This window comes from Trichosurus vulpecula, chromosome 1, assembly GCF_011100635.1.
Source record: "Trichosurus vulpecula isolate mTriVul1 chromosome 1, mTriVul1.pri, whole genome shotgun sequence".
Lineage (NCBI taxonomy): Eukaryota > Metazoa > Chordata > Mammalia > Diprotodontia > Phalangeridae > Trichosurus > Trichosurus vulpecula.
Window position 1 is genome coordinate 334,982,239 of NC_050573.1, and position 27,959 is coordinate 335,010,197.

Below are 27,959 nucleotides of genomic sequence, written 5' to 3' on the forward strand. Positions count from 1 at the left end.
TCTTTCATTCTTTTTTTTCTAAGTTCTTAGCCATTTGTACATGGTGGGCATCAAGTAAATAGTAATAACCACAGTATTCTCTGACATGCATGTGATTCTGATGTTTAATATTCTTCTAAGTCTTATAAAATTCCCGTGGAAACTTGGGCATGATTTTTTTAAAGTAAACTTATTGCAGTGGACTGAATCTTTATTTAAGGGCCCCCGCTGTTCTTATTAGCAGATTATACTTCCATGGATAGCCATGGAAAGAAGATATCATCTGTGAATAACTATATTTAATAGCCTTTTTGTAGTCACAATTAGCCACTTGGCTCTCATTTAAAAGACAAAGGCTAGCCTGTTGGACTCGTAATTAGCCAATTGGAAGCACAATTAGTTGCACTCAGCAATAATGGTGTGAATGAGTGGAACAGTTGGTCGGGTTCCTTTTAACAATTTCTCCCTTCAGCATATAACTTTCAGAGTCTCCTGACTGCCAAAAGCCAGACTGCTAATTGCTAAATTGAGGGGGAACTTGACAACCTGGAGATGTTTTCAGAATAAATCCATTTTCTTCTTCTGCTTCCCGTATCCTTGTTCTATCACCATCTATCTTTCTCCCTGAAGGGGAGAGAACTGGAACCCCTATTTCTACCACAAAGGATGCTTCCCAAGAAAAGGTTTTACAGATGGTTGCAAGATTTTCCTTTAGCAGAGGTGAGCAGGGCTAGAAAAGAGCCTCTCCACCCGAGGGGAACCTAAGTAACCAAGGAAGTAGTCACTGAAAGGAGAGATGGAGAGAAGCCAGAGACAGTTTACACCAGCTTTCCAGTTTTGCTTACGACCTTCCCGTGACTGGTTTTGTCTCCTGGGCCACCAGAGTGATCTCACATTGTCCCACTTCTACCCTGAAGCAACAGCAAATTGTAGATAGAGGGCTGGATTTGGGGCAAAACCCAAGCTTGAATCCTGCCTCAGAGACTTACTAGCGTTGTGATCTTGGGCAAGTCACTTATCCTACCTCAGGCTCAGTTGTCCCATGTATAAAATGGTAATAATAAACCATACCCCACAGGGTTTTTGTAAACATCAAATGAGACCACATATGTAAAGCATCTTATAAGCCTTAAAGTGCTATGATGTCAACTACTATTATGATTACGATTGTTACTACCACTCACCTTTACAACTTTATTAAGCGTGGAGTAGTATTGTGTTCTTTGTTAGGGAGTCTTCTTAAGGCAGTATAGAAAAATGTTCTGCCTTATCACAGCCTCAAATCCTCAACAACACCTTCCATAGGAGTGCAGTAGGATTCTACATGTCCTTCATCCACTGTATTAGAAGCAAATCAGTACCTGAAAATTATCCTTGTATATGGCATAGTATGAATTGTGGGTTTGTCATTTTTACTTCTAAGACATCAGAAATAAACATGACTAAACATGAAATCTCTCTTGAAATTATTATTTCCAACTCATTTCCTAGATTACCTTTTGTTAAATATTTTTAAGATTGCAGTACTCCTGGCTTAAAATCAATTACATTTTTCATTTCAGAGAGATAATAGATAACACCAGCAAAGAGAATGGAATAGACATTATTATGGCTGACAGAGTGTTCCATCTGATTGCTGAATCCCCAGAAGATGCTAGGTGAGAGTCTGAATTATTGTTTTATTTCTATGAAATCCCTATCTATTTGGAACCATTGGCGTCATATAGATTACTTTTTCTAATGGTCATATAAAAGTTGAGTCAATATTTAACTGGACTTAAGGAAAATGAATACTTGAGAAAAAAAACATGAATTTTCATGCCTGGGAAAACCCTTACTGGGCAAAGGCGTGCAGGAAAGCAGTCTCTACCCCCTCTATATCTTGGTATGGAGCCAAGGGGCAGCTTTGATTTGCTTCCCAATGGAGAAGATAAGGATTACTGTAAAAGGACATTTAACTTACACAGTACATATAAATTATGATAAATATGGGGAATTTTAGCATCTTATTTTCATGTTAATGCATCAGTATAGAAAAGATGAAAAAGTAGGGTGTTGTTTGTAGGTTAGTACAAGGACTGCAATAGTAGAAACCTTCCCACTTAGACTTTTAGTAGGCACTTTTGAAAGGCAGCAGTCTAGGTGCACTGCTGACTGACTTAGCTCATGTCAGAGGGGTCAATCTGGAGTTCATGAACTTGATTTTTTTCCTTATATTTTTTATAACTGTATTTCACAATAATTGGTTTCCTTAGTAATACAGTGTCTTTTATTTTATGCATTTTAAAACATTCCGAGTTAGGAGTTGATAGACTTGACCAGACTGCCAAAGGGGTCCATGACACAAAAAAACTCCTGCCGTTCTCAAAGACTTCAGTTCTTCATCAACCTTTTCCTGCTTAACCAGCGAGATAATCTATGAAAGAGCTTTGCGCATTTCAAAATAAAGACTTCTAAAAACAAAGAATAAGGCAGTATGATTGCTGCGATTTAGAAGCGAGTTGTCTTACCCTTTAATGCTGTTTTCTGAGTTGCATTAGAAACAAGTATGGTCTGGATAGTAGATAGTAAAGGTCCAAAAATGTACTTATAATTCCTAAGTATAACGTCCCCTGTCCTACATTTTTTCTCCCCTTTACTTGAAAATGATTTCTGTAAGTGTGACAAGTTCTCAGGGCCTCACCCTACCACTTGCCCTTTTAAAAAATCTTGAGTTGACATAGCACCATGGCAGCAGCAGTAAGGGGAAAGACAGCAGGGGAAAAAAAATCTTCCCATGGGAATAGACTCTAACTTCAGTTAGATCCATAAATTATACATAAAATAGAAAAGCAAACAAACTTGGAATTATGGTCCTGTAATTCCATTTCATGGCCCTGGAGACTGCATGTGGTTTCTTGTGGATAACAAAAATGACCACAACTTCTCAGTGGAATTATAGCCCCTACCCTTGGCAGCTCTCCCTTGTTTGCTTTGTACCATATTGAATCAGCTAAATTTAACCTTGTGGATATTTCATCCAAGTGCTTCCTTTCTTCCACTGACCAGTGCATAGAATAGTTGTTGTTCAGCCCTTTTCAAGTCCCAAATTATATTTGATTAGGAGGAAGAAATGTGGGTAATTTGAACAGTGTCTTGTCTAAAGACTATGAAAGAACAATACGTTCCCTTGTCATCTCAAATATTTGAAAATACTCATCTAGCTGCTTAAAGCTGAAATGCACATGTGCTTTCCTACATATGTGTAGAGACATTTGGAGCATCATAAATCAGTTATCTGGAAATTTTGCCTCTCGATTAGGCCAGGAATTCATTGAGCTAATTACTGTTGAGAGCTTATGTCTTTCGAGACTTCATGCTCCTTGTAATGTATCCTTCCTTTAGGAAATATCAATACAGATGCTTACATTTTATCCCTTTGTGTGTGCATATAGCTAGTATTTCTCATTTACATTTTTGTTGATAATTTTACATACATATATGGATTTATCTCCCAGGAAGAAATATACTACTTACCCACAGCCTCTTACCTACAGGCACAAATTAATTGTAAGGCACTCAAAACTAATTATTCACTTAGTTCAGATGCTTTTTTCCTTTTCTTCTGTACTATAAAAGGGCAGAAGGAAAAGCTTATGCTCCTTTTATTTTTTTGCTTTTGATGATAATTTAAGTGGAAAAACATTTTAAATTTGAATCTGGTCTATGGAACTTTTGTGTTGTAACATGAAATGAGAGATGTGCTTTCTGACTGAGTCAATAACTTTAGACTTCTAGCTCTGTTATGGAAATGTAGTTTGACTCATTGACTAGAAACATCATATGACAGTAACTCATGGCCCGGGATACAATTTTGCAAAATGGCTATCCTACAATAATATTGCTGAACATTTAAAAGATGCTCAGCGTCCTCATCCCTTCTTTTTATATTATACAAATGTTCATTTGTTGCCGGTTCATTTTATACTCATTTTCAAAGAAAACAGTCCAATAAATGTATTTGATAAAAGAATTTTCAGTGGAATGACTAACGGATGTCTTATCAAGTTTACTAATTATGTGGGATGAGCATGTGTTTTTTTTTTTCCTTTAAATGTATTTCCTGCTATACTGAGTAATCTCTTGTGGGCGGGAGTCTTTTACCCTCCAACAGTTGTTACTATAGGGGGCCTAAAAAAAATTGTTTACTATATTTTCAGCTGTTCCTGAACTAGCCAAAAAGCATAAGTTGCTGCTTGTGATTTTCTATGTAGCATAACCAAGTAGAAATCAGAAGTCCCTTCCAAAAGGTTGCTTGTAGGTTAGCCTTTTTTATAAATTCAGACTTTGACCTTTCTTTTAAAAAATGACACCCACTGTTTTCCTTCTTACAGTCACTGGTTCAGTGTGCTGAGTCAAGTCCATGCATCCACAGACCAGGAGATTCGGGAGATGCATGATGAGCAAGCAAATCCACAAAATGCCGTGGTGAGCGAAAGCTTTGCTTAGCAGCTAATGTAGGTTGAGGAAATTAAGAGTGCTAGGGTAAACTAGGGAGGAAATAAAAGAAAACAAGAATAGTATCTTTTATTTAATGAACATGGAGGGCTAATAACATCATACAAAGATGGTACAACTGCTTTATCATTCTCTTTAATGATGGACCTGTAACTTTAGCAGGTAATAAGTAGAACTGATGGCTAAACAGTCATGCAGAAAGGAAAAAAAACCAGAATGAACTAGAAAAACATATAACAATTTTTTTTTTCAAAGAGGCTGGACTTAGGACTTTTTTCCCTATGCCTGAAATCAATGCTAACCCATTAGCCGTTATTTTTGGCCATTCATAAAAGAGGCATGCAGTTTAAGCTAATCAGGAAGTTCCCCTTCATCACCATGATTAGATTGCAAGGATGAGCTTCTAAAAAGTTTCAGAATTTCTTTCCTTGGGGAATAGGACTTTCACTCTGAGTTTAGTACCGAACAGAGGTTATGGCTGATTTCTGAAGACGGAAATGCCTCTTGAATGGGAGATGTTTTTATTTTTCAGTTAACAAAGTATAAAGAGGAGTCTTTCTAAATTTTTTGCTAAGAGCCATATGATTTCAAATATACAAACTATTGTGTGGATGTACTTTAATGTTTTCCTGACTAATTGCCTCTCTCATACTCCCCTGTAGGGCACTTTGGATGTGGGATTGATTGATTCTGTGTGTGCTTCTGACAACCCGGATAGGTAATTTCAACTGTTACTTTTTTAAATCTTATTTTCATATCTTAATAAACTTGAAAATATACTTTCCTTTTTCCTGTCTCAGTTTTTTCCATATATGACCAGTTTTTCTTCTCACTCAATGATGAAATAATGTCAGGGTCAGTATATACAGTGTGTGTGGCTTGCTTGAAAACAAAGGGATCTAAAGAATAATTTCATGGGGTCGAGAACAATAACGGCTACCCTTCTTTTGGGTTTCCAAGTTCGCTAAATGTGTTCTTCACAGTAACTTTGTGAGGGCAGTAGCATAAATATTTTTATTTCAGCTCTGTAAGTGAGGAAACTGAGTCTCAAAGATGCTCTGGTTTGGCCGTTGTCACATTGATCTAGGACTCAAAACTCAGACCTTCTGCCTCCCTGCCACTGCAGTGCCCATTGCTTCCTTTTCTGTATCATCAGGCAGTAATTTTCTGTGTTTCATAGGAAAACAGTAGGGAAGGAGCAATTAACTTTTTAGATTTTCAATATAGTGCGAGCAAAATAATCTCCATTTGGGCATGAGTAAAATTGAATTTGGGTTTATAAATCACTGAAAACCACTGTGGAAGAAATACTGCTTTAAATTTTCCTGACCCACCTTTCCATCCACCCTGGCCTTTAGACAATGAGTTTTTAAAAACTTTTTATGAGCAAATAATGAAGTTTATGTAACATAGGACATTAACCTCTATAGTCTTCTAGCCCCCTTAAAAGAAAAAGTTTCTTTGGAATATATAACATTCTTTGTGTGCTTGGAATCAACTCTGAAGTGCTCTTTAGAGGAGATACTCTGTAGGTTTTTACATTATGGTCATCTTTTTTCCCTACTGCCTTTTCTTTTAGGATACCTAGATAAAATTTCAGGAAATAAGATGAAATGAGATTTATTCTTTTCTAAGAACATATCTTTAGAAAAGTGAATTGGAATTTATTTTATAATTTCTTAACCAACCGAGATATTTTTAGAGGAGTTTAAGAATTATGTTGGGATGCCCTCTTTGAGTTGTGGCGAATGGCAACCTTCAAAATGTGGGCTCCCTCTCCCCATCCAGCCTTATCTCCCACTTGCTGCTCTCCAGGCCCTCCCTCAGTTTTCTCAGCGATTTTGTATGTTTGCTCATTGTACAAACTTTTATCTACTTTTGTCTGTCCTCAGGTCACATTCAGGATAGGGAGCTCAGGGATGAGAAGATCCCTTCTCTGCAGCTTATTTATTCCCTTAGAGGGTTGTCTCGAGCTCTGAAAAATGGACTTGCTCAGTCACATGGCCAGTATGTGTCTTGAACACAGGACTTGAACCCAGGTCGTCCAGGCTTTGAATTCCACTCTAGCCTCTACGGCACACTGAATTTCAAGTCAAATTCAGTCAGCATTTATTAAGTACATGTTATGTTATGTTCCAAGCATAGTGCTTAACATTGGGGAGATACCAAGAAGAAATAAGACAGATCTTCTTCCCTCGTGCGGCTTTACTAGTAATTTCACCATTTCATGAACTCGTCCCCACTGTTCCAGCTCACATTTCTCTCTCTTCTTTAAACTTTGTAGCATTTACTATGTTGTAATACATGATCTGCTGTGCTTTTAAAAAATGTTGTAGGTTTGTTTGACATCTACAGATCTTATTAAATTGTAATTAAAGGAAAGGACCTGGCATAGTCCCTAGTGCTCTATAAAAACTAAATTGAATGTACAAGACTGAATCTATGATATCTCATTCAACAGATATTCACTGATCACTGACTGTGTGTGTAAGGCTCTCTTCACTAGGGAGGTTTCAGTCAATTATTTTAATTGTTTATTTGAGCAAAGTATTTTATTTTTTGAATACTAATCCAGATATTTAAAACAATTTTGTATTACAAATTGTATTCTGGAATTAATTCCCTTTTTATTTCATATTTCTTCACTTCAGAAATTTGGAAATAGCATGTTTTTTTCCTTTTTAGATACTTCCTTATTAGCTGCATTTTGCCTTTAAGATACTAATCCTGCACAAGGAAATCTATAGTAATAAAAAAGTAACATGATGAGCTATATATATTACAATAATTTACTAATAATGGCGTATATTAAGGATATGCATAACATAGCATCTCATTTTCTACCTCTTTAGACACTAATATCTTTAAAGAAATAACTTCCTTCTTTCTGAAAATATGTAAACTACTTGAATCCAGACTCATTTGCTGGCATAACAAACAGGTTCTGAGGCTCTCAGTAGAAATACAGGCCTTTAGGAGTCAAAATATTCTAGAATATAAAAGGACAAGAGGAACAGATAGTCTGTCACTGTGTTCCCTCTTCCTGGCCCTCCCAGTGGTGCCATGAAATACACCTGGCAGAATGCTTTGAAATGATACCAAGACATTTCACTTTCTTAACTTTTTCCTGTTATGTTACTAATCCACAATAATATAACCCAATAGAGGCAGAGAAAAAGTTGACTTTGGAAAATCATCATTTTCCCCCCAAAAGTCACTTTATTTAGTTTTCCCAGAACTAACCAAACTTTCATTTGGAAAATTTTGCATTAAAAAATGTTTTCACTTCCCAGAATCTTCAGAATAATGTTGCTCCAAGTGTAAAGGTTAATCAAGCTTAAAATAAATGCTCCAAAAGTGAGCAGTGTTTCCTTTAATATAAAATACAAATAGCACAGTAATGTTTATACCTGTGATTAGTAAGCCAGGAAAGAGTCATTTTAGTTGTGGTTCAAACAAAGGTTATGTTGACAGTTGAGCTAATAGATTTTTCCACTTTCTCTTCCCTGAGCACAGGCCTAATTCATTTGTGATCATCACTGCTAACCGGGTCCTCCACTGCAATGCTGACACACCAGAGGAGATGCACCACTGGATAACTTTGCTGCAGAGGTCAAAAGGAGATACCCGGGTTGAGGGGCAAGAATTTATCGTGAGAGGTAATGATCATGGATTGCAAAAATATTTCCCAAAGCACCGTGTACATTATAAAAGTATTCTTTGATAATGTTTTGATGTGACACTGTTTAAAAGTTAATTTGACACTCATTTTATTCTGTCTTATAAAAGTTATGTTATTAACAAAAGAAAGTGCAAAAGTAATTTTAAGCTGTAAAATAGGAATGTGACCATATGTGTGAATGTGACCTTACTTGTACTTAGTATATTTTGTATGATTGTAAAGGCCTTTAATTCTCACTACATGAATAATTTTTTTTCTCGCAAGGATGGTTACACAAGGAGGTAAAAAACAGCCCCAAGGTATCTTCACTCAAGCTGAAGAAGCGTTGGTTTGTTCTAACACACAACTCTTTGGATTATTACAAAAGCTCAGAGAAGAATGCTCTGAAATTGGGCACCCTAGTCCTGAATAGCCTCTGTTCTGTTGTCCCACCTGATGAAAAAATCTTCAAAGAAACAGGTAATTGGTTCATTTACATTTTGACCTCTCATTAAAACCACCATGGGACAATGTTTCTGTTCTCAAAGGGCTCTACTCAGTCTAGTCTTTCTCTCCAGAAGTTTCTTTACTGCCTTTTGCATCTTCGTAGACTATGTTTCTGTGGCTTTGACTATGAATAAGATTCAAAATACATATATAAATGTATTATATATTATATAATATTATATTATATATATTATATATCATATATAATATAATTATAATATATTATATATTATTATTTTTATATAAAATTATATAATATTTTATATATATATTATAAAAGTTTGAAATAAATGAAGATTTTTTTTGATTTGTATGAGTTGTGGGAAAGTTCATGTAAGGGTAGGAAAAGAAATGGATGAGGTTTTCCTGAGATTTGAAAATTCTAAATACTTCCCCTAAGCATCAGTTATGATTATTATACCTGTTAATGGTATATGCTCCAAGATGTAATTAATTTTAAGTTAACAGAGTGATGTAAAAATAGTGTGCTGTTTTGAAGCAAGTCTTGGCAGTTTTTCTTTAGGTATACCATGTCTGGCTCTGTGTACATTCAGTTTCTTACATGTTATATTATGTAAGGAATACATTGAGTTTCATACATTGCCATGGCCAAGGAGTAATTATTGAATTACAAAACTGCAGTTTTGTAATTTTTTTCCACTAGAAAACTAAGTATACAACAGTGCTGCCTATTTTCAGGAAGCAGTCGGTTGTAGATGTGCTCCAGTTTTTGCTGGAAGGAGAAATAGTAGACAGGGCAAGAGTTTGCAGATTATCTTGCAGTGAGATTTAATCATCTCCGTTCTTGTGTTTGCTCTTTCATCTTCATTAAAAATGTATAGCATTATAATTAACTGTACATGGGAGCATGAAGCAAACACAGTCCCAGCAAGATGCATAAGTGCATCCAGAAGAAACCTTTTCTGCTTTTGATAGATTGGGTTTGGGGAAGAGGACTGGTTGCCTTTGTTGTTTTATTTATTTTTAATTTTGGTGATCATCTTTCTTCTTTTCATTCTTTTTGCCTTTAATTCAAGAGTACAGTTTGAAGGAGAGTGGGAAGGGAAGAGGAAGAAAAAGACTTAAGCAGCATCCATACATACAAACTTGCCTGTCTTATGCATTTATTAAAGTGGGTCTAAGGGAAAGGAAATGAGAAATTGAAGGGAAAGTCCATCACCCACTTCTTAAGGACCCAAGGGAAGAACTGTCACAGTGTTCCCAAGAGCATAGGCCTCAGTTTTAGAGGGAGAGTAAGGGCCCTTAGTCACATCTGCAATGATGGCTTTCCCAAAAAAAGTATTAACTCAAGGCAGACTGCTTGGTTCAGAGAGGTTTGTAATTTTGTGTTCTCTGATACTTCAGGCTATTGGAATGTCACTGTCTATGGACGGAAGCACTGTTACCGACTCTACACCAAATTGCTCAACGAGGCCACCCGGTGGTCTAGCGCCATACAAAATGTGACTGAGACCAAAGCTCCAATTGACACTCCTACTCAACAGCTGATCCAGGATATTAAGGTAAAATAGCCACACAACAGAATTTTGATTTATGTTCTTATCTTATTCATTGGTGCTCAGTTACTGGTCTTTGATCAGAGACGTTGGAATGGATGGATGGATTGAATAAGAAAATGAAATTACTTTTTATCTGAATTTCCATCTTTCAGCCAAGAATCTATATTCTTTAGACAAGATAGACTGTAAGTAGACTTTAATTGGCATACTTTGGGGATTTGAACACTGTCACACCGGCTAAACTGGCCTTCGATATTGGACAGATATCAGAGTATGAGATCTGCCAGGCACATCTTCTCTAATATGGTGTGAAATTTTCCATCATCAGTTCTGTAGGTACTCAATCTGTGGACTTCTCAAGGAGAGAAGTCCACACTGGGTGTTTGGAAGGCCTTTTGTTTTCAGCTGTTGCTCATCAGCTCTGGGTTACAAAGCACTACTGGTATTTCTTCCCAATTCAATACACGACCTTTTGCTCCAAGGGCAATTACTTAAAACTTGAGAGAATCCCTCCATACCTCGGGACCTATCAGGCCAGAAACGAATTTTCATAGTTATGTTGAGCCAAGTCTTTCTTCTAAAAGCCTAACATTTTTGTGAGGTCAAATGGATGAAATCAATACTATCTATGTTTCCCAGATGTGGAAATACAACCACAGAAGGAAGATACAAAATTATTTTCTAACCCATTTCTAAACCAAAGTTGAACATTAATTACATTTCTTTGTTTTGAACAAGCTATTTTCATTGTCTTTCTTGAAGTGGGGAAATATTAAAAGGAAGACGTGAAAATAATAGTGAATAAACACAAGTTTGTGGCCTAATTGCTTTGTAAAAGTAAAATAAAGAGGATGTGCTAGTGGCTTAATGGGAACCTAGTGAAACTTAACCTTTGGGGCTGGTCCCTTTATCAGCTCCTAAATCAACCCATTCATTCCAGTGGACCTAAAGACGGCTAATTAAAAGAATCTTCTACTATATTTATATTTCACTTTCTTGTGGGCCGTCTCTGAAGTAATAAAATGGTCCAAGGGTTTTTACAGCCAAACGCCAGGAATTTTGGAAGCTTTCACAGAAATTTTGTAGAGTTATCCATGGACTAGTAATCCTATTATTAGAACTTGTGATTTGCTAATGTCAGTGGCAGTCATTATTTTTGAAGGTCTTTGACAAAGAGTAATGAAAGTCAAATGGTCTCTTGAATTTAATTTTAAATATTGATCCCCATTTATCCCTTTTCTTCAGTGAACTTAGATTTATAATGAAAGAAATTACTTAAGAAACAGTGATTTTCATTCCATTTTACATTTTCGATAAAAGGAATAACATTTGATAAAAGAATATTAATAGAAAAGTCTCCTAACACATTGGAGTGATTCGTTGGATTTTTCTCCACTTTTTAAAACTGAAGCAGTAAAAATGATTGGATTTCCATTGCTCCAAGTAACAGTGTATTGTAGCAGCATAAATACATGATGAAAATACCTATGTAGTAGTTTGCCAGCATATTTTTATACTCTAGAAGGAAGGAAAGTTAGTAATGCATGAATGTGAAACAGTATTTGGGAAAGGATTCAATTTTTAGTTGCTTGGGAACTATATTTTTGTTGAATCCATTTTTATTGATGTCCTTTCTGTACACATTACAGTTTGGGAGAATATCCAGTAAAAAATTAAGGAGCTGGGTGGGGATTTATTTGAAGAAAGAAGTTGTGCAGTTTTTAAAAAACATTAATTTGGTTAAATGGTCACTTACCAATTTCTAAGCAGATCATTCCACTTTTTAAAGAGTACAGGCTCTTGGAAATGACGTTAGAAATGCTTTAGAGAAATACTTACAAGTTAAAAGTAAGGAAAATAGTTCCCTCAGAAAAACTTCATATTGAGAATTAGTTTTCCAAGGCAAATCATTTCTCTATTTGTGCTTTTAAATGTCAGTAATTTAAGTCTGATCTTGTGACAATTCAAAGACTTTCTAAGCAATGATTGAATCCTCTTTTAAAAAAAAAAAAGTCCATACATTGTATTCTTTAGTGTACTTCTTTGTAATAAAATGCAAATAATTTTCATAATTAATTTTTTAAAAATATTTTTAAGGAAAACTGCCTGAATTCTGATGTGGTAGAGCAAATTTACAAGAGAAACCCCATTCTGCGCTATACTCATCATCCGTTGCACTCACCACTTCTGCCCTTACCTTATGGGGACATAAATCTAAACTGTAAGTATAGTCTTAAATATAGACTGTTCAAAAACAGTATGTGTGTTTCTCTGTGTGTTTCACACTACCTTAAATATTTAATATGTGTCAGACCTTGGGTTAAGTCCTGGGGATACAAAGAAAAGTAACAATTCCTGCTATCAGGGAGCTCACAGGCTATTGAGGGAGGCTATGTACAAATGAGATACACAGGATAAATTGGAAATAAACAACAGAGAGATTAGGAAAGGCTTCTTGGGGAAGGTGGGCTTTTTGCTGGGGCTTGAAAGAAGCCAGGGAAACCATCAGGCAGAAAAGAGGAGGGAGAGCATTACAGATCTAGGGAATTCCAATGAAAACTCCCCATTGTTAGGCAATGTAGTACCTTGTTCAGGGATCAGCAAAGAGGCCAGTTTCAACAATGAAAAGGAAACTGGGAATGTAAATTTAGATGCCTAAGCATCAGAGTTGTTTATGATACTTCCCTTATTGGAAATTATGATAATCCAAAAGAAACTAGAGCCAGGTCTTAAACTGAGTATGATCTTATGGGGTCTTTAGACTCATATGATGCAGGGTATGGCAACATATTCAGCTGCTGTGTTGTTCCAAATGTTTGAGAATAAGGCACAGTATTACAAGAAATGTCTTTTTGTTGAACCAACAGTCTACTCTTCAGAACTGACCTGACGTTTTTAGACTTTACTCAGATAGGACCATACTCATTTCTAATATGGTTTAGGAAGCACTCTGAAAGGAGAGGACAGATTCACTTCTAAATAGTAGCAGTGAAAACTGCCTTATGCTGCATTCTTAAATAGTTCTTCACAGAGATTGTCTCACTAGTTAGCTAAGACAAGGTGGAAAAAAAACCTGAGGTCTTTGCTGTTGGTAGGAGTTCTTAACCTTTTTTGTGTCGTGGATCCCTTTGGTGGTTTGGTGAAGCCTACAGACCCCTCCTCAGCATAGTGTTAGTAAATGCGTGAAAGACAGAATTACAGAAGAAACAAGTTACATTGAAATACAGTTATCAGAAATATTTTTTCAAGATAAGTTTACAAACCTCAGGTTAAGATTCCCAGTGCTAGGCTAAGGGATACTGAGAGCTGAAAGGTTGTATAAAAACTATTAAGAAGAGATTGAAGAGATCAGTACAGAGCCAGACACTAAATATAAGCCAATTCCTACTTGTGTGACCTAGGTTAAGTCATTTATCCTCCCTGGGCCTTAGTCTCCATATTTGTGAAACGAAGGTGCTGAACTAGATGACCTACAAGATTCCTTCCACCTCTCAATCTGTCATCCTAGGATAATACTGTGGAAAAATAGATGAATTACATGAAGCTATATGGTAACAGAGATTGGATACATAATTTATTTTAAAATCTAATCCATAGGTTACTTATCTGCATCTTTAAGAGTTAAACTCACCTGAAATACTTATTCTTATCATTTTTCCTAAAAAATAATCTAAGCTCTCTGCTCAGGATCATAGATTTGAGGCTAGAAAGGACTTCAAAGGCCATTTAGTCCAATTCTCCCATTTTATAGATGAGGAAATTTAGTCTTAAGAGAAGGTAAGTATCTTGTCCAAGGACATACAGGTAGTGATCACAAAGACAGATTTTGAACCCTAGCCCCAAGCTGTAAAATCAAAACATGCTTTTCACCACAACTGCCTTGCCTGTTCTTGTCACCTTCCGCATCATTTGTCTGCCGCTCAATTCATATATTCATCCAAAACTTTTAAAAAATTATTCCTATTTTTTGTTTTGTTTTCCTAGTGCTAAAAGACAAAGGCTATACAACTCTTCAGGATGAAGCTATCAAGATATTCAATTCTCTCCAGCAACTTGAGTCCATGTCAGATCCTATCCCTATTATTCAAGGCATCCTTCAGACTGGACATGACCTCCGACCTCTCCGAGATGAGCTTTACTGCCAGCTTATCAAACAGACCAACAAAGTGCCCCACCCAGGCAGTGTTGGGAATCTGTACAGCTGGCAGATTCTGACTTGCCTGAGCTGTACCTTCCTGCCCAGTCGCGGTATTCTTAAGTACCTAAAGTTCCATCTGAAAAGGTAAAGGCAGAAAAAGTCTTATTTAGAATGGTTTGGGGGGGGGGATGGACAGGGGAGTGTTATTAAGTACTTTTTTATTTTATCTCCCTGTTGTCCCATCCAAATAAGAGTTGAAGGCAGGTATCATTTTCATTTATGCAGTAATTTATTCAAACTTAACAAGATGGAAAGCCCTGAAAAAGTTGCCTAAGCTCACCTTTGCCAGGTTCTGAAGTTCCCTGAATGAATACTAATTAAAAAAAAAAGACAAACCCACATTTATTAAGTACTTACTCTGTGCCAAGCAATATGCTAAGTGCCCAGGATACAAAATGCCAAAAAAAAAAAGAAAAAAAGATCTGTCTCTCAAGGAGTTTACATTCTAATAAGGGAAAATAACCTGTATAAGGGATGGGTGGGCAGGGGAGAGGAGTTTTGGACTGGGAAGTCACAGAGATCGGGAGTCAAACGCTAAGCAGTTGGAGGGAGGTAAGGGTGTTCAGGGCCCCAAGGCAAGAAGATGCAGATTGCAGAACAACAGTCTTAGAAATATGTAATTTTTATACTCACATCTGTCTTCAGGCAACACATCATATCAGTGAGTGTAGCCTATGCTTATGCCACTTAATAAGAAAAATGTATCGGCATTTCATATTCTGCAGAGAAAAATCCGATTCAGGTTTTTATTTACTTTATATTACTATGGGTGAAGGCTATTTGGTTTGGTTTGTTTTTTTTCCCCACAAGAGTGTTTGTGTTTGAATGAGACCCTCAGGTGTTAAAGGGTAAGTGCCATGATTCAAAGGTGAGCTGGCAACAAAAAGTCTACTCCTTTAAACGTTTGGTCACTTTTCTCTTGTTTAAACCAAAATCCACATAAACTGGGCACGTGCCACAAACAGTAACCAGTGCCACTGAGTTACTGTGCTGACTTTGGGGCCTCTGGAGGGCCTCTGGCTTACTAGATCTTAAGTGAAGTCTCCAAGAACACAGGCTACCAATTCTTCCGTTAAGATTTTTCCTTAAAACTTGTAATGAAAGGCCAGTGTTTGTCTCCTAGGATACGAGAGCAGTTTCCAGGAACAGAAATGGAAAAGTATGCCGCCTTCGTTTATGAATCTCTTAAGAAAACCAAATGCAGAGAGTTTGTGCCTTCCCGGGATGAAATAGAAGCCCTGATTAATAGGCAGGAAATGACATCTACTGTTTATTGCCATGGTGGAGGATCCTGCAAGATCACCATCAACTCTCACACTACCGCTGGAGAGGTGAGACATTCTTCTGTGGTGTTTTCAGGTTTTACTGTGTAGGTATAAAGTATTAAATTGTCATACATCCATAGAAAATACTCAGTTTAACAGATTTAGAAATGAGTGCCTGAAGTTAGCCGCATGCACACAACGACAAAATATTTATTAGCAATGAAGGAGAGAGAAAACTGTAAGGACAACATAGAAACTCTTGGCAAAATATGTTCTCAAAATTAATCTGCCGAGTCAATAAGTAACTTAGAGAATTTGAATTACTGACAAACTGTACAGTGTGGCCCAGCTTCATTATATCATATCTACATAGAAATGTAAATATTTGCTTGTCATCAGAGTGACCACAGCTACAGAATGTGTGGGCTGATGACCACATTTTCCACTTACTCTTAAAGTAAGCATGGGAGCAATATAAAATCCAGAATGGTTTTCAACATACAGGAAATGTTCTGCAAGGAACCTACTGAAGTCACTACTAATACTCCTTAAAGTTAATAAATTTAGCAGGTAACAGACAGCCCTCCAGAGTCCATCATTGAATTTGTAATCTTCCTGACTCCAGGCCCAGTGCTTTATCCATTTTGTCACCAGCTGCCTCAGAAGGGGAGGAAAAAAGGAAAGGAGGGAGAGAGGAAGGAAGAATTTAGGTGCTTACTATGTGCTGAGCCCTGGGGATACACATTTAAAAATAGAGACAGTCCCATCCCTTAAGGAGCTTACATTCTGTAACAAGGAGTAAGAAGAATTTTGGTTTAGAAAGTTACAGGGATAGTCAGTAGAGCCATAGTTGGGGGTAGATTGATGCACTTTTTCCAAGATTTGGTGATTGATTTGGTTATGGTTCCAGAACTTAGGAAGTGGGGAGGGGGTGTAAAATTCCTCAGAAGAAATGAAGTATCCGTCATACTCAATAAAAGAGTGATAAAAGCAGCACTGAGGTATAATCTCAAAAATGACAGCAAGATATCTGTTCGAATCCAAGGCAAACTGTTCAACATTACAGTAATACAAGTCTGTGCAGCAACCACTGATGCCAAAGAGGCCAAAGTTGATCACTTCTATGAAGATCTACATCTTCCAGAAATAATACCGAAAAAAGATACCATATTCGTCATAGGGGATTGGAATGCTTAAGTAGGGAATCAAAAGATAATTAGAATAACAGGCAAGTTTGGCTTTGGAGTACAGAATGAAGCAGGGCGGGGAATAATAGAGCTTTATCAGGATAACTCAGTGGTCATAACAAACAATTTTTTCAACAACCTGAAAGGTGACATCGCATGGACATTACCAGGTGATCAATATAGAGATCAGATTGATTACATGCTTTGCAGCCAAAGGGGGTGGAGAAGCTTATAGAATAGGTTAAAACAAGAACAGGAGCTGACTGCGGCTCAGGTCATGAGCTTCTTATTGCAAAACTCTGACTTCAGTTAAAGAAAGGAGATAACCATCAGATTGCACAGGTATGACCTAAAAAATGTCCCTTATGCATATGAAGTGGAAGTGATGAATAGATTTAAGGGGTAAAGGGTTAGGTCAGATAGATAAAAGTTACTGAAGAACTAGATAGAGGTTCACAAAATTGTACAGGAGACAGCAACAAAAAAAATTCCAAAGAAAAAGAAGAGCGAGGAAGCAAATGGCTGTCTGATGAGGCTTTACAAGTAGATGAGGAAAGAAGGAAAGTGAAGGGTGAAGGAGGAATGGATATACCCACCTGAATACAGAATTCCAGAGAAGAGCAAGGAGAGAGAAGGTTTTCTTAAATGAGCAATGCAAAGAAATAGAAGAAAACAGAATGGGAAAGACGAAATCTCCTGAAGAAAATTAGAGATATCAAGGGAATATTTCATGTAAAAATGCATGGTAAAAGACAAAAATGGAAGGAACTTGGAAGTAGAAGAGATGACAAGAATACACAGAAGAATTGTACAAGAAAGGTCTTAACATCACTGATAACCATGATGGTGTGGTTATCGATCTAGAGCCAGACAACCTGGAAAATGAAGTCAAGCGTGCCTAAGGAAGCATTGCTAACAATAAGGCTTTGGGAGGTAGTGGAATTACAGCTGAGCTATTTAAAACCCTAAATGATGATGCTGTTTAAGTGTTGCACTCAATAAGCCAGCAAATTTGGAAAACTCAACAGTGGCCACTGGATTGGAAAAGATCAACTTACATCTTAGTCCTAAAGAAGGACAATGCCAAAAAATGTCCAGACTGCCGAAGAGTTGCACTGATTTCACAGGCCAGCGAGGTTATGCTTAAGATACTACAAGCTAGGCTTTAGTGATATGTGAACTTAGAGTTACCAGAAGCAGGTTTGTTTTACAAAGCAGCAGAGGAACTAGACACCAAATTGCCAACCTTTGCTAAATTACAGAGATAGTGAAGGAGTTCCAGAAAAAACATCTACTTCTACTTCATTGACTACACTAAAGTTGTGTGGATCACAGCAAAATGTGACAAGTCCTCAAAGAGATGGGGGTACCAGATCATCTTGCTTGTCTACTGAGGAACCTGTATATGGGTCAAGAAGCAACAGTTAAAAACAAACATGGATTGGAAAAGGAGTACAATAAGGCTCTATATTGTCACCTTATTTAACTTATGTGCAGAGTATGTCATGTGAAATGCCAGGCTGGATAGCTCAAAAGCTGGAATTAAGGTTGCCGGGTGAAATATCAACAATCTCAGATGTGCATAATATACCACTGTGATGGCAGAAAATGAAAAAGAATTAAGAGGCTTCTTGATAAGGGTGAAAGAGGAAAGGCTTTGAAGCTTAACATCAAAAAAACTTAAGAACTTTGCATTTGGTCCCATCACTTCTTGCAAATAGTGGGAGAAGAAATGAAAGCACTGTCAGATTTTATATTCTTGGGCCCAAAGATCATTGCAGACAGATACTGCCACCATGAAATTAAAAGATGCTTGCTCCTTGGGAAGAAATCCGTGCCAAATACAGACAGCATACTAAAAAGCAGAGATAACACCTTGCCGAAAAAGGTCCATTTAGTCAAAGTTGTGGTTTTTCCAATACCAGTGTATGGCTGTGAGAGCCGGACTATACGGAAATCTGAGCACCACAGAATCAACCCTTTCGAATTGTGGTGCTGGAGAAGACTTTTGGGAGTCCCTTGGACAGCAAGGAGATAAATCAGTCAATACTTAAAAGAAATTAATTCAGACTATTCACTGGAAGGTCAAATACTGAAGCTTAAATTCTTTGGCCACATAATGAGAAGATAGGGCTCATTGGAAAAGACCCTGATGTTGGGCAAAATTGAAGGCAGAAGGAAAAGAGAATGAGATGGATAGATACTGTCATGGAAACAATGAACTTGAACTGGGACAGACTTTGAGAGAGTGGAGAAAGCGTGGCATGCTGTAGTCCGTGGGGTCATGAAGATTCAGACATAACTGAACTACAGCAAAAAACACCTGCATTTCTGAAAATACTCCTCTCCTTTCTCATAGCCAGCAAAGATCTCTTATAACAAAAAATTAAAAATATTATTGCTTCTAAATGGAAGTACCAATTAATTTGAATTTCACGTAAGGTTAACTTATTACAATTTTTTTTTAAATAACAACTTAAGAGAACTCAGAGACACTAACAAGTTGAATTTTGAATTTTTTTGTTTCAGGTTGTTGAAAAATTAATTAGAGGTTTGGCCATGGAGGATAGCAGAAACATGTTTGCTCTGTTTGAGTACAATGGGACTGCCGATAAAGCAATTGAAAGCAGAACTATAGTGGCTGATGTCTTAGCCAAGTTTGAAAAGTAAGTCTCCTTAAAGTCCCACACTAGCAATTCCAAAATGAACTAGCATGTATAGTAATCTATGTTATCTTACTTCTTCTGATTCATTGTGTCTGTCAGTTGGTTGTATCCCATTTGCTTAGTCATTAAATAAAATACAGCTACACTTGTATCATAGAAAGTAAGTGGGAGGGTAAATATTGTGCTTTATTTTGAAAATAGTTATTTACAGACATTTTTATTAAGAGACATAACAACTCTTTCCTGCCTTCTTTATTTTTCTCTAATAAGCAAGTCTTCCAATCTGTATCAACTCAGATTTTTCCCATATATTATCATATGAAGTTATTTTCCTAACCAAGGGATGTTAATGTTACCAACTTTCTTCATAAATAACACTCAAAACATACTTAGTCTATCATTTAGTCAACGCTTATGATATACTTATGCACACTCCAATATAAACTTTCTAATGTGCATATAAATCTGTTAAATAGGGCAATATTACATACCTTTAATATTTTATATAAAAGATCTGTAGAGGAAGAGTTGGGGAGGGATATGGTCTTATGAATGGGAATGTATCCCAGATAGTGTAATATCTCCTATAAGGGCTATAAATAATAATATAGTTGTGATTGACAATTACCTATTTGATTCTGTAAGTTAAGGACTCACTCTGTTAGAAGCTAACTAAAGCATTAAGCTTCATCTTGTAAAGTTCAAGAATAAATAAATCAGGAATTATACTGTCACTACCACAACCCACAAAACAACTCGAGTGGGATACCCCAGAAGTCATTGTCTCATAGTCTTCTCTGGTTTATGTTTATTTGGATAAAAATTTATGAACCACTAACAGAAGTAACATCTGAAGAGTTCTTAACCTCATGTCCGTGGATAGGTTTCAGGGGATTTGTGAAAGTTAACAGGGGGGAAAACATTACATCTTTATTTCAATATGATTGGTTTCCTTTATAATACTATACGTTATATTTTGTACATTTAAAAACATTCCAAAAAAGGTTATGAACCCCTGGCCTAGGCTGGATGAAACTTGAAAAGTCAGCCTAGCAATTTTCTAATCTCTTAATAGGGATTGACTCATTCAAATATGAAGTAAATACAGTTTAAAATTCTCAATAATCTGAACCCTGTGGTGCATCTAGGACCTTCAGAACATCAGTCAGCCTTGAATATCTTTTTATTTAATCTTTCTGTCTGTTAATGCTCCCCTGTTCCTCTTGACTAATAATGGGAGATCTGTCAGTAGGTACTATGTGCAAGGCATTGATAGGACTTGGAAATACAAAGGACAAAAATGTAACAGTCCTTGGATTTAAAGTGGTTATAATTTACTGCCTTTCTGGCTTCTAAAATGTTCATCTTCACTTGTACTTCTCATTCTCCTTTCCTTCCCCCTCACCCTTCACATGTCTTCCTGTAACTCAGCACAGTATTAAAAAATACAGATACTTCTCTTGATTCTTAAAAGTGTTTTTTATGTAATTATCTGATTTTTAGTTTTCTGTATTAATTAGATTTGAAGCTACGCTTAATAGGCTAATACAAACCCCCAGCCCCAACCTGAGTTTTAGGTATCCTCACCCATAGTATTGTAAGTCAGACTCGTAACTTATCATAAGTCATTTCTCCAGAGCAAATAAACACCTTCCACTATCTAAATGCACACCCTCTGCTAAAGCACTAAGGCACATTTTTAAGGTGTTTTATTTTTTAAAGAAGCTGGAAAGGAAAAAAAAAAGGGAATGGAGAAGTAGTCTTAGTATCCTTGTTCCATGTAATTCCTCCCTTTGCTTACTCAGTAGCTAACAGAGTGCTATTAAATATATAGTATTTATTCAAGAAATACTTAAATTTTTTAAATATTTTTTTAAAACTGATAACAGGATGCAAAAATTCTGTATTAACTTACATTAACCTAAATGTATGAGAAGACAATATCTCTTAAAGCCATACATTCAGGGCGTCCCCAAAGTCTCACTAAGTAAGGAGTAGGAAGGGGAAGGGATAAGCATTTATATAGCGCCTACTACATGCCCAGCACTGTTGAGCACCTTACAAATATCATCTCATTTGATCCTCACAGCAACCCTGCAAAGTAGATGCTATTATGATCCGTGTGTTACATTTGAGGAAACCAAGGCAGAGACTCGCTCAGGGTCACACAGCTAGGAAGTACCCAAGGCCAAATTAGAGCGCAAGTTTCCCTAACTCCAGGCACAGTGCTCTTCTCTACTGCACCATTTGGTCATGTGTGTGTGTGTATAAAATCTGTCTCATAAATAGATACACATATGTATTGACAACGATGTTAGTTTGGTGAAATGGTAACCATGTAAAGTTGATTTAAAAGTAAAGAAATCAAATATTGATTCCACAGAATAGCTAATGGGAAAACCCCTCCCTAAAGCAAGGGTGAGGGGTTGGGGAGTGGTGAAGGGAGTGTTACAGATTCTGAATGTGCCAGGCATGAGCACAATATAGCATGTTGCTACATTGATTGATTTTGCTGGACAATTTTTCCTTACAAAAGAGGATTCTAAGGAAGGTATATCAGGAGATGATTGTCATGCAAAAAATACAAAAGCGTTAAGAAAACTTAAGTAAAGGAATCCTCTGTTGACTATTATTTTGATCTCTAAAAGCCTATCATGATTTCTGCTTGCAGGCTCACCGCCACATCAGAGGTTGGCGACCTGCCCTGGAAGTTCTACTTCAAACTTTACTGCTTCTTGGACACAGATAACGTCCCAAAAGACAGTGTGGAATTTGCATTTATGTTTGAACAGGTAAAGTGTGTGTGTGTGCGCGTGTGTGCATGTGCGTGTGCGCGCGTTTTCAAGTAGTTTTCATACCCTAGCAAAGAATGGGAAACCTTGCTAATTTGTCATATAGAGGGATAGTTCTAATAAACTATTGACCAGTAAGTGAATGATGGAAGGGAATAAGCATTTCTATGGTGCCTACTGTGTGCCGGGCACTATGCTAAGCTCTTTACAGATAGGCTCACTTGATCCTCATAACAACGCTGTGATGTAGGTGTTATTACTGTCCCCATTTTACGGTCGAGGAAGCTGAGGCAAACGGGTTAAGTGACTTGCCAAGCTCACACTGCTAGGCAGTATCTGAGGCTGGATTTGAACTCAGGTCTTCTTCAGGCCCAGTGCTCTGCGCCAATGTGCCACCTAGCGGCTTAGCTGAATGAAAGAAAACAGTCATCAAGCATGTAGTATGTGCAAAGCGTTGTACTAGGAACGAAGGATACAGTTCAGAAGTGAGATGATCCCTGGCCTCAAGGAACGTACATTCTAATAAGAGAAGTCAGCACATGTAAGGGAGTTGTGTCCAGGGAGAGATGCTTTGGTCAGGGAGTTCATAAAGATGGTGAGTGGAGCCTTAGGATAGATACTCAATTGACACACGTTTCCAGTAGAAATTGTAGTGTTCCCTTGAGTACAGTTCCAGAGCTTGAAAGTTAGAGGGTTGGAGGCATTACATGCATGTTGGCAGGATGAATGGCTTTGGCCATCCTGAATATAGTGGGACAGAAGAGACACTTACCAGTTAAAGCAACACAGTCCTCAGGGAGGGAGTTAACAGTGACGTTCTCCAGAGTTTAGTCTGGAGCGAGAAGATGGATAAAGAGAAAGATGTCTTAAATATGTGCCAGTGTTGAGTATAAGGCCTCTTAAGCTGCCCTCTTATCACTTTCAGGCTCACGAAGCAGTTATCCGAGGTCATTATCCAGCTCCTGAAGAAAACCTTCAAGTTCTTGCCGCCTTGAGGCTTCAGTACCTTCAGGGGGATTATACAATGCATACAGCTGTCCCAGCCTTGGAGGAAGTCTATCCTTTGCAGAGACTCAAGTCTCGCATTACACAGTCAACTAAAACCTTCTCACCTTTGGAGAGGATGGAGAAGAGGCGCACTAGCTTTTTAGAAGGAACACTGAGAAGAAGCTTCCGGACAGGGTCTGTCAACCGACAAAAGATAGAAGAAGAACAGATGTTGGATATGTGGATCAAGGAAGAAGTCTCATCAGCTCGAGCCAGTGTCATTGACAAATGGAAAAAATTACAGGGAATGAATCAGGAGCAGGCCATGGCCAAGTATATGACCTTGATTAAAGAGTGGCCAGGATATGGGTCCACACTCTTTGATGTGGAGGTAAGGGGACTGAGAGTGGTGAGACACGGTAGGACTCTAGATACTGTACAGGTAAAAGAGGTAACTGAGAGATTAGTTGAGAGCATAGGATAGGATCGTGTACAGCTAAGGACTTGAAACATGGTGAAGAGGATAATAGAATAAATTCTACTAATAAAGGATAACACTTGAGTAGATTAAAAAAAATCATGTGAGAGTTTGGTCTGCCATACGCTTTTAGTGGATCTGGGTAAAAGCTTTTCTTCTTCATTACTTTAAAAAAAATTCCTTACTTCTGACAAATTCATGAGGGACGAGGGAAGAAACATTCACTAAAATAACATTTGATTTTTTCCTCTTAGAAGTTTCAAGTAGTTCCAATATACTCATATTATTTGGAAACAGAACCAAACCCTACTTCTAAATGTTTCCACAAATTGTATACATGTACTTTATCCTTCTTTTTCTTCTCATCAGCCGTGTAGTTCATCATTAACATTAATCCAGTGGCATTTAATATCTTATTAAAGTAAGTTATTTATAATTAAAATATCTTAACATCCTAGATCATCTGGTTTATCATCAGAGTAAATTAATGCATTATCTAATTACCTCTTGTCCCATGTAAAACTATTAGGCTTTTAATTCCAGTCTAAAAAAATAGCATATAAAAGTAAGTTACTGGTTCAAGAACTCTTTCCAATTTGTATTCAAAACTTGTCATAGACATTGTTCTCATTGGTGCATATCCACTCTTCATTATCTCCAGTATATTTCGGATGGAAACTAATCTTTTACATCTGTATAAGGGAGTTAGAGATGTTAAACGATAAACTGAGCAGGTTATTAATTTGACAAAAGATAATTTGAATAAGACCTTTCATCATGTCAAATATGATGCACAAATATCATTTAGACATGCTTAGAGTATTTATTTCAGGAAAAGCCCAAACTACCAAGTGTAAAATGATTTGGGGAAATGCCCTTCAGTGGTCTTAGCCTGTAGATACTATGTTTGAGGAACAATTGTTAACCAAGGAGCTGAGGCAAAACTTAGGCTAAAGCAGTGGACTCTGCCAGAAGCCCTACCTTCTAATCCCAGTTCTGGCTCCTTGGTTCACTAGAGGAATCTTGGCAAGTCAGGTTGTGTTGCCACAATAACTGGTGAATTTTAGTCAAACAACTCTTAAATTCAGTAAAACAAACCACCACCACCACCACCCCCAAAAGAATCATTTGAATCAGTACTTTGAATTGGCTGGCTGTTTGACTGAATTTATGTGTCTGGCCATGCCATCAAAATGGCTGGTTCGGTAACCCCCTTGTAAAACGCAATCTTCATCTCATCTCCCAGTTTGCCCTAAAAGAACGTGGCATAGATAAGCATAAGTGATTGAATCACAGAATTTAAATAAGTGCTACTATATCGATAACTCTTACATTATTTTCTTTTTCGATAGTGCAAAGAAGGTGGCTTTCCACAAGAGCTCTGGTTGGGAGTCAGTGCTGAAGCAGTGTCTGTGTACAAACGTGGAGAGGGCAGGCCTCTAGAGGTATTCCAGTATGAACACATCCTGTCCTTTGGGGCACCTCTGGCCAACACATACAAGATCGTGGTTGATGAGAGGGAACTGCTTTTCGAAACCAGTGAGGTAAGAGACAACAATAAATATTAACATCATAAACATCCTGGATGAAATTAAACAGTAACGATTCTTTGTGTTAGCATTGGCCAGATCACTGTATTTCAATATATCTCATCTTAAACAAATGCAGCATTAAGCTCTAATTAGTTACCCACGTGTTTATCGCTTTTAGTATGTACTATAAAGAGCAAACATTGTTACTCCGGTTTGTGAGTAGAGAGAGCTATGCAAAGAACAAGAAGAAAATTATCATCATGTTTACGAGAAGACATAAAAAGTAAAAAAACTACAGACCTGTGATTTCATGGGTGTAGAGGACTCTAGAAATCCCTCTGCAATCACCCATCTGTAACTTGTCTTACCAGAGCTCAAGTTAAATGATTGGCACAGGGTCACTTTCTCCATGTGCTTTTATTACCATTATTAAAATGGAGTGTCAGAAGTTAAAAGAAACACATATGTTGATGTCCTCGGAACATTAATTGAATGCTCAGTTAAATAGGGATTTTAACATTAATAGGTAGGGTTACCATGTATTTTGATATCATTGGAGCTGTAATATTCCTGTTTCAACTTATGTATTAAAATCTGCTTCATGTTTAGTTTAATATGATAGTACCAGTGGGAAGAATGTTTCATAGATGACCATGATTTTCCCTTCATCTCCACTTAGGGCAACATAAGTTAATGATGTACAATTAGACCTTTGCCACAATCCTTACAAAGCTTGAGCTAAGTAAAGAGTCAGTGATGGCAATTCTTGGGTCCCGTACTGCTTCTTGTTAAATGATGAGCATTGGAATGTTCATTTGATAGGGGAGATCTTTGGATGGTTTGTTTGTTGTGTTGCTGCATTGTGGAAAACTCATCATCTGGTCTGGACTCCCTTTGTTTCATTGGACAGGTAGTGGACGTGGCCAAATTGATGAAAGCTTATATCAGCATGATTGTGAAGAAGCGCTACAGCACCTCCCGATCTGTGAGCAGTCATGGAAGTCAAGGGAGCTCCCGATGAAAAGCAGGGCCGATCACCAGGACTTTCACATCTGGACATATCACCTTCTGGCCTAGAAGGGCTCTGACATGCTGATTGATTCAAGCCATCAGCAAAGCTACACAGGACATTGTAGAAGACCCTTGCAGGGGGAAGGTTTCTCCACAAGTCCTTACCAATGCCAACTTTAAAAATCATGTATTAAACTGTCAGCTTCACGGTCTGCAAAATTTCCAAAGCTTTATTACTTTTAGATGATACATGCCTTAAATATGTGTGTATACTTATGTGTGCGTGCGTGCGTGTGTGTGTGTGCTGCCATTGAGATGGCGAAAAGTGCCTTCACCTTGTAAACCAACATTAATTGACCTTAACTGTGCTCCTGATGAGAGAGCCTTTCTTTCCATTCAGAAGAGTTAAGAAAACATGGAAGAGGGGAAGTTAACCATCTCTTATGCACTAACCTCCCAGCCGGGCTTCCTTTGCTAGTGGTACAGTGAGGAATCTGGGGGATGAGGGAGAGGGAGGGGAACCAGAACTGTCTATTCTTCTTGGAGTGCTGCTGGCAGCCTTCCTCACAGACATTTAACTTTTTGTTTATTCTTCTAAGTAGATGTGCTTGCATATGCATGCATGTTATATAAACTCTTAATTTTATTTCATTTCTCATGAGCGTTAAAAGCAAAGGGAATAATGATGTGCAATGGTGTAAACAGTCCTTCTGTACATTTTAATAGTTCAGAGTTATAGTTGTTTCAATTTTATGGTTACTTTATAAGGCAGTTTTCTTAATAAATCAGAATCCCAGATTTTCCTATGTCTTTACTGAATTTCTAAACCCCATTTTGACAGTTTTATTTTCCATGTAGCAAGTCTGCATTCTGTATCTGCTGTGTTATATACAGATAGGTAGCTGATAAGATCTTTGTATTAATACATTACCCTCATACAGAAATGCGGTTTTCAATACCATATGCCATACATGTGGGATCTTTAGTTTTAAATATTAAATGTTATTCTAAAGGATACTATCATATAAAACTCTGGCCTGAGATTACAAAAGAACTCTGTTGGGATTGGGGAAAAGATGGAACTCTTATAAAATGGAAGAGATCTTTTAAAGGAGCATGAAATTATATTATGTTGTTTTAATTTTTTTAAAATACATAATCCCACGTTCTTAATAGTGGTCTTGACAAACACCTGTAAATAAATCCGCAGTTTATAACCAGAAAAAAAAAATCTGGTTTGGGACGTTTATTTTTATATGGAAGAGTTGTAATATAAGGCAAACTTGCATCAACAGCGATGAATCCGTGCATTAAGGGAATAAATGAAAGCCATTTTGGGCCTTTGCAACAAACCACAGCCTTTAAGAAATACTACATATTTGCTCAAAGGAAGTCTGACAATAAAAGATCCTAGTTAACCTATTGTATCTTTTATCTTGTCTTTGTCATCTGCACACCTAACCGCGGTGATTCTTAAGTAGTCCTTGGTTTGGTTTTGTTTTGTTTAATTTCTCCATGGTTTAGAGTACACATATCATATACTAGATTGCCAGTTCTTATGGCTTTGTTCCTCCTGCCTACCTTGAGTGAAATTCTAGTTGATCTGCAGAAGAAATGCAAAGAATTAGCTATATGCTAGTTAAATACAAATACACAGAGGGAAAGGGTTTGTGTTTGTA

At 37.2% G+C, this 27,959-nt stretch overlaps 1 protein-coding gene across 1 annotated transcript in view; it reads left to right on the forward strand.

The window, feature by feature from the left end:
- Positions 1-27,702, forward strand: part of MYO10 (myosin X) — a 253,056-nt gene extending 225,354 nt beyond the window's left edge. Inside the window, exons 28-41 of the mRNA XM_036755560.1 lie at positions 1,542-1,637; positions 4,353-4,446; positions 5,139-5,194; positions 7,993-8,135; positions 8,423-8,617; positions 10,010-10,167; positions 12,262-12,385; positions 14,149-14,446; positions 15,486-15,693; positions 19,344-19,480; positions 22,152-22,272; positions 23,198-23,650; positions 25,090-25,281; positions 26,180-27,702. Coding sequence (XP_036611455.1) covers positions 1,542-1,637; positions 4,353-4,446; positions 5,139-5,194; positions 7,993-8,135; positions 8,423-8,617; positions 10,010-10,167; positions 12,262-12,385; positions 14,149-14,446; positions 15,486-15,693; positions 19,344-19,480; positions 22,152-22,272; positions 23,198-23,650; positions 25,090-25,281; positions 26,180-26,290 — 2,386 coding nt within the window. The 3' untranslated portion in view covers positions 26,291-27,702. The remainder of the gene's footprint in view (positions 1-1,541; positions 1,638-4,352; positions 4,447-5,138; positions 5,195-7,992; positions 8,136-8,422; positions 8,618-10,009; positions 10,168-12,261; positions 12,386-14,148; positions 14,447-15,485; positions 15,694-19,343; positions 19,481-22,151; positions 22,273-23,197; positions 23,651-25,089; positions 25,282-26,179) is intronic.
- Positions 27,703-27,959: the final 257 nt, after the last annotated feature.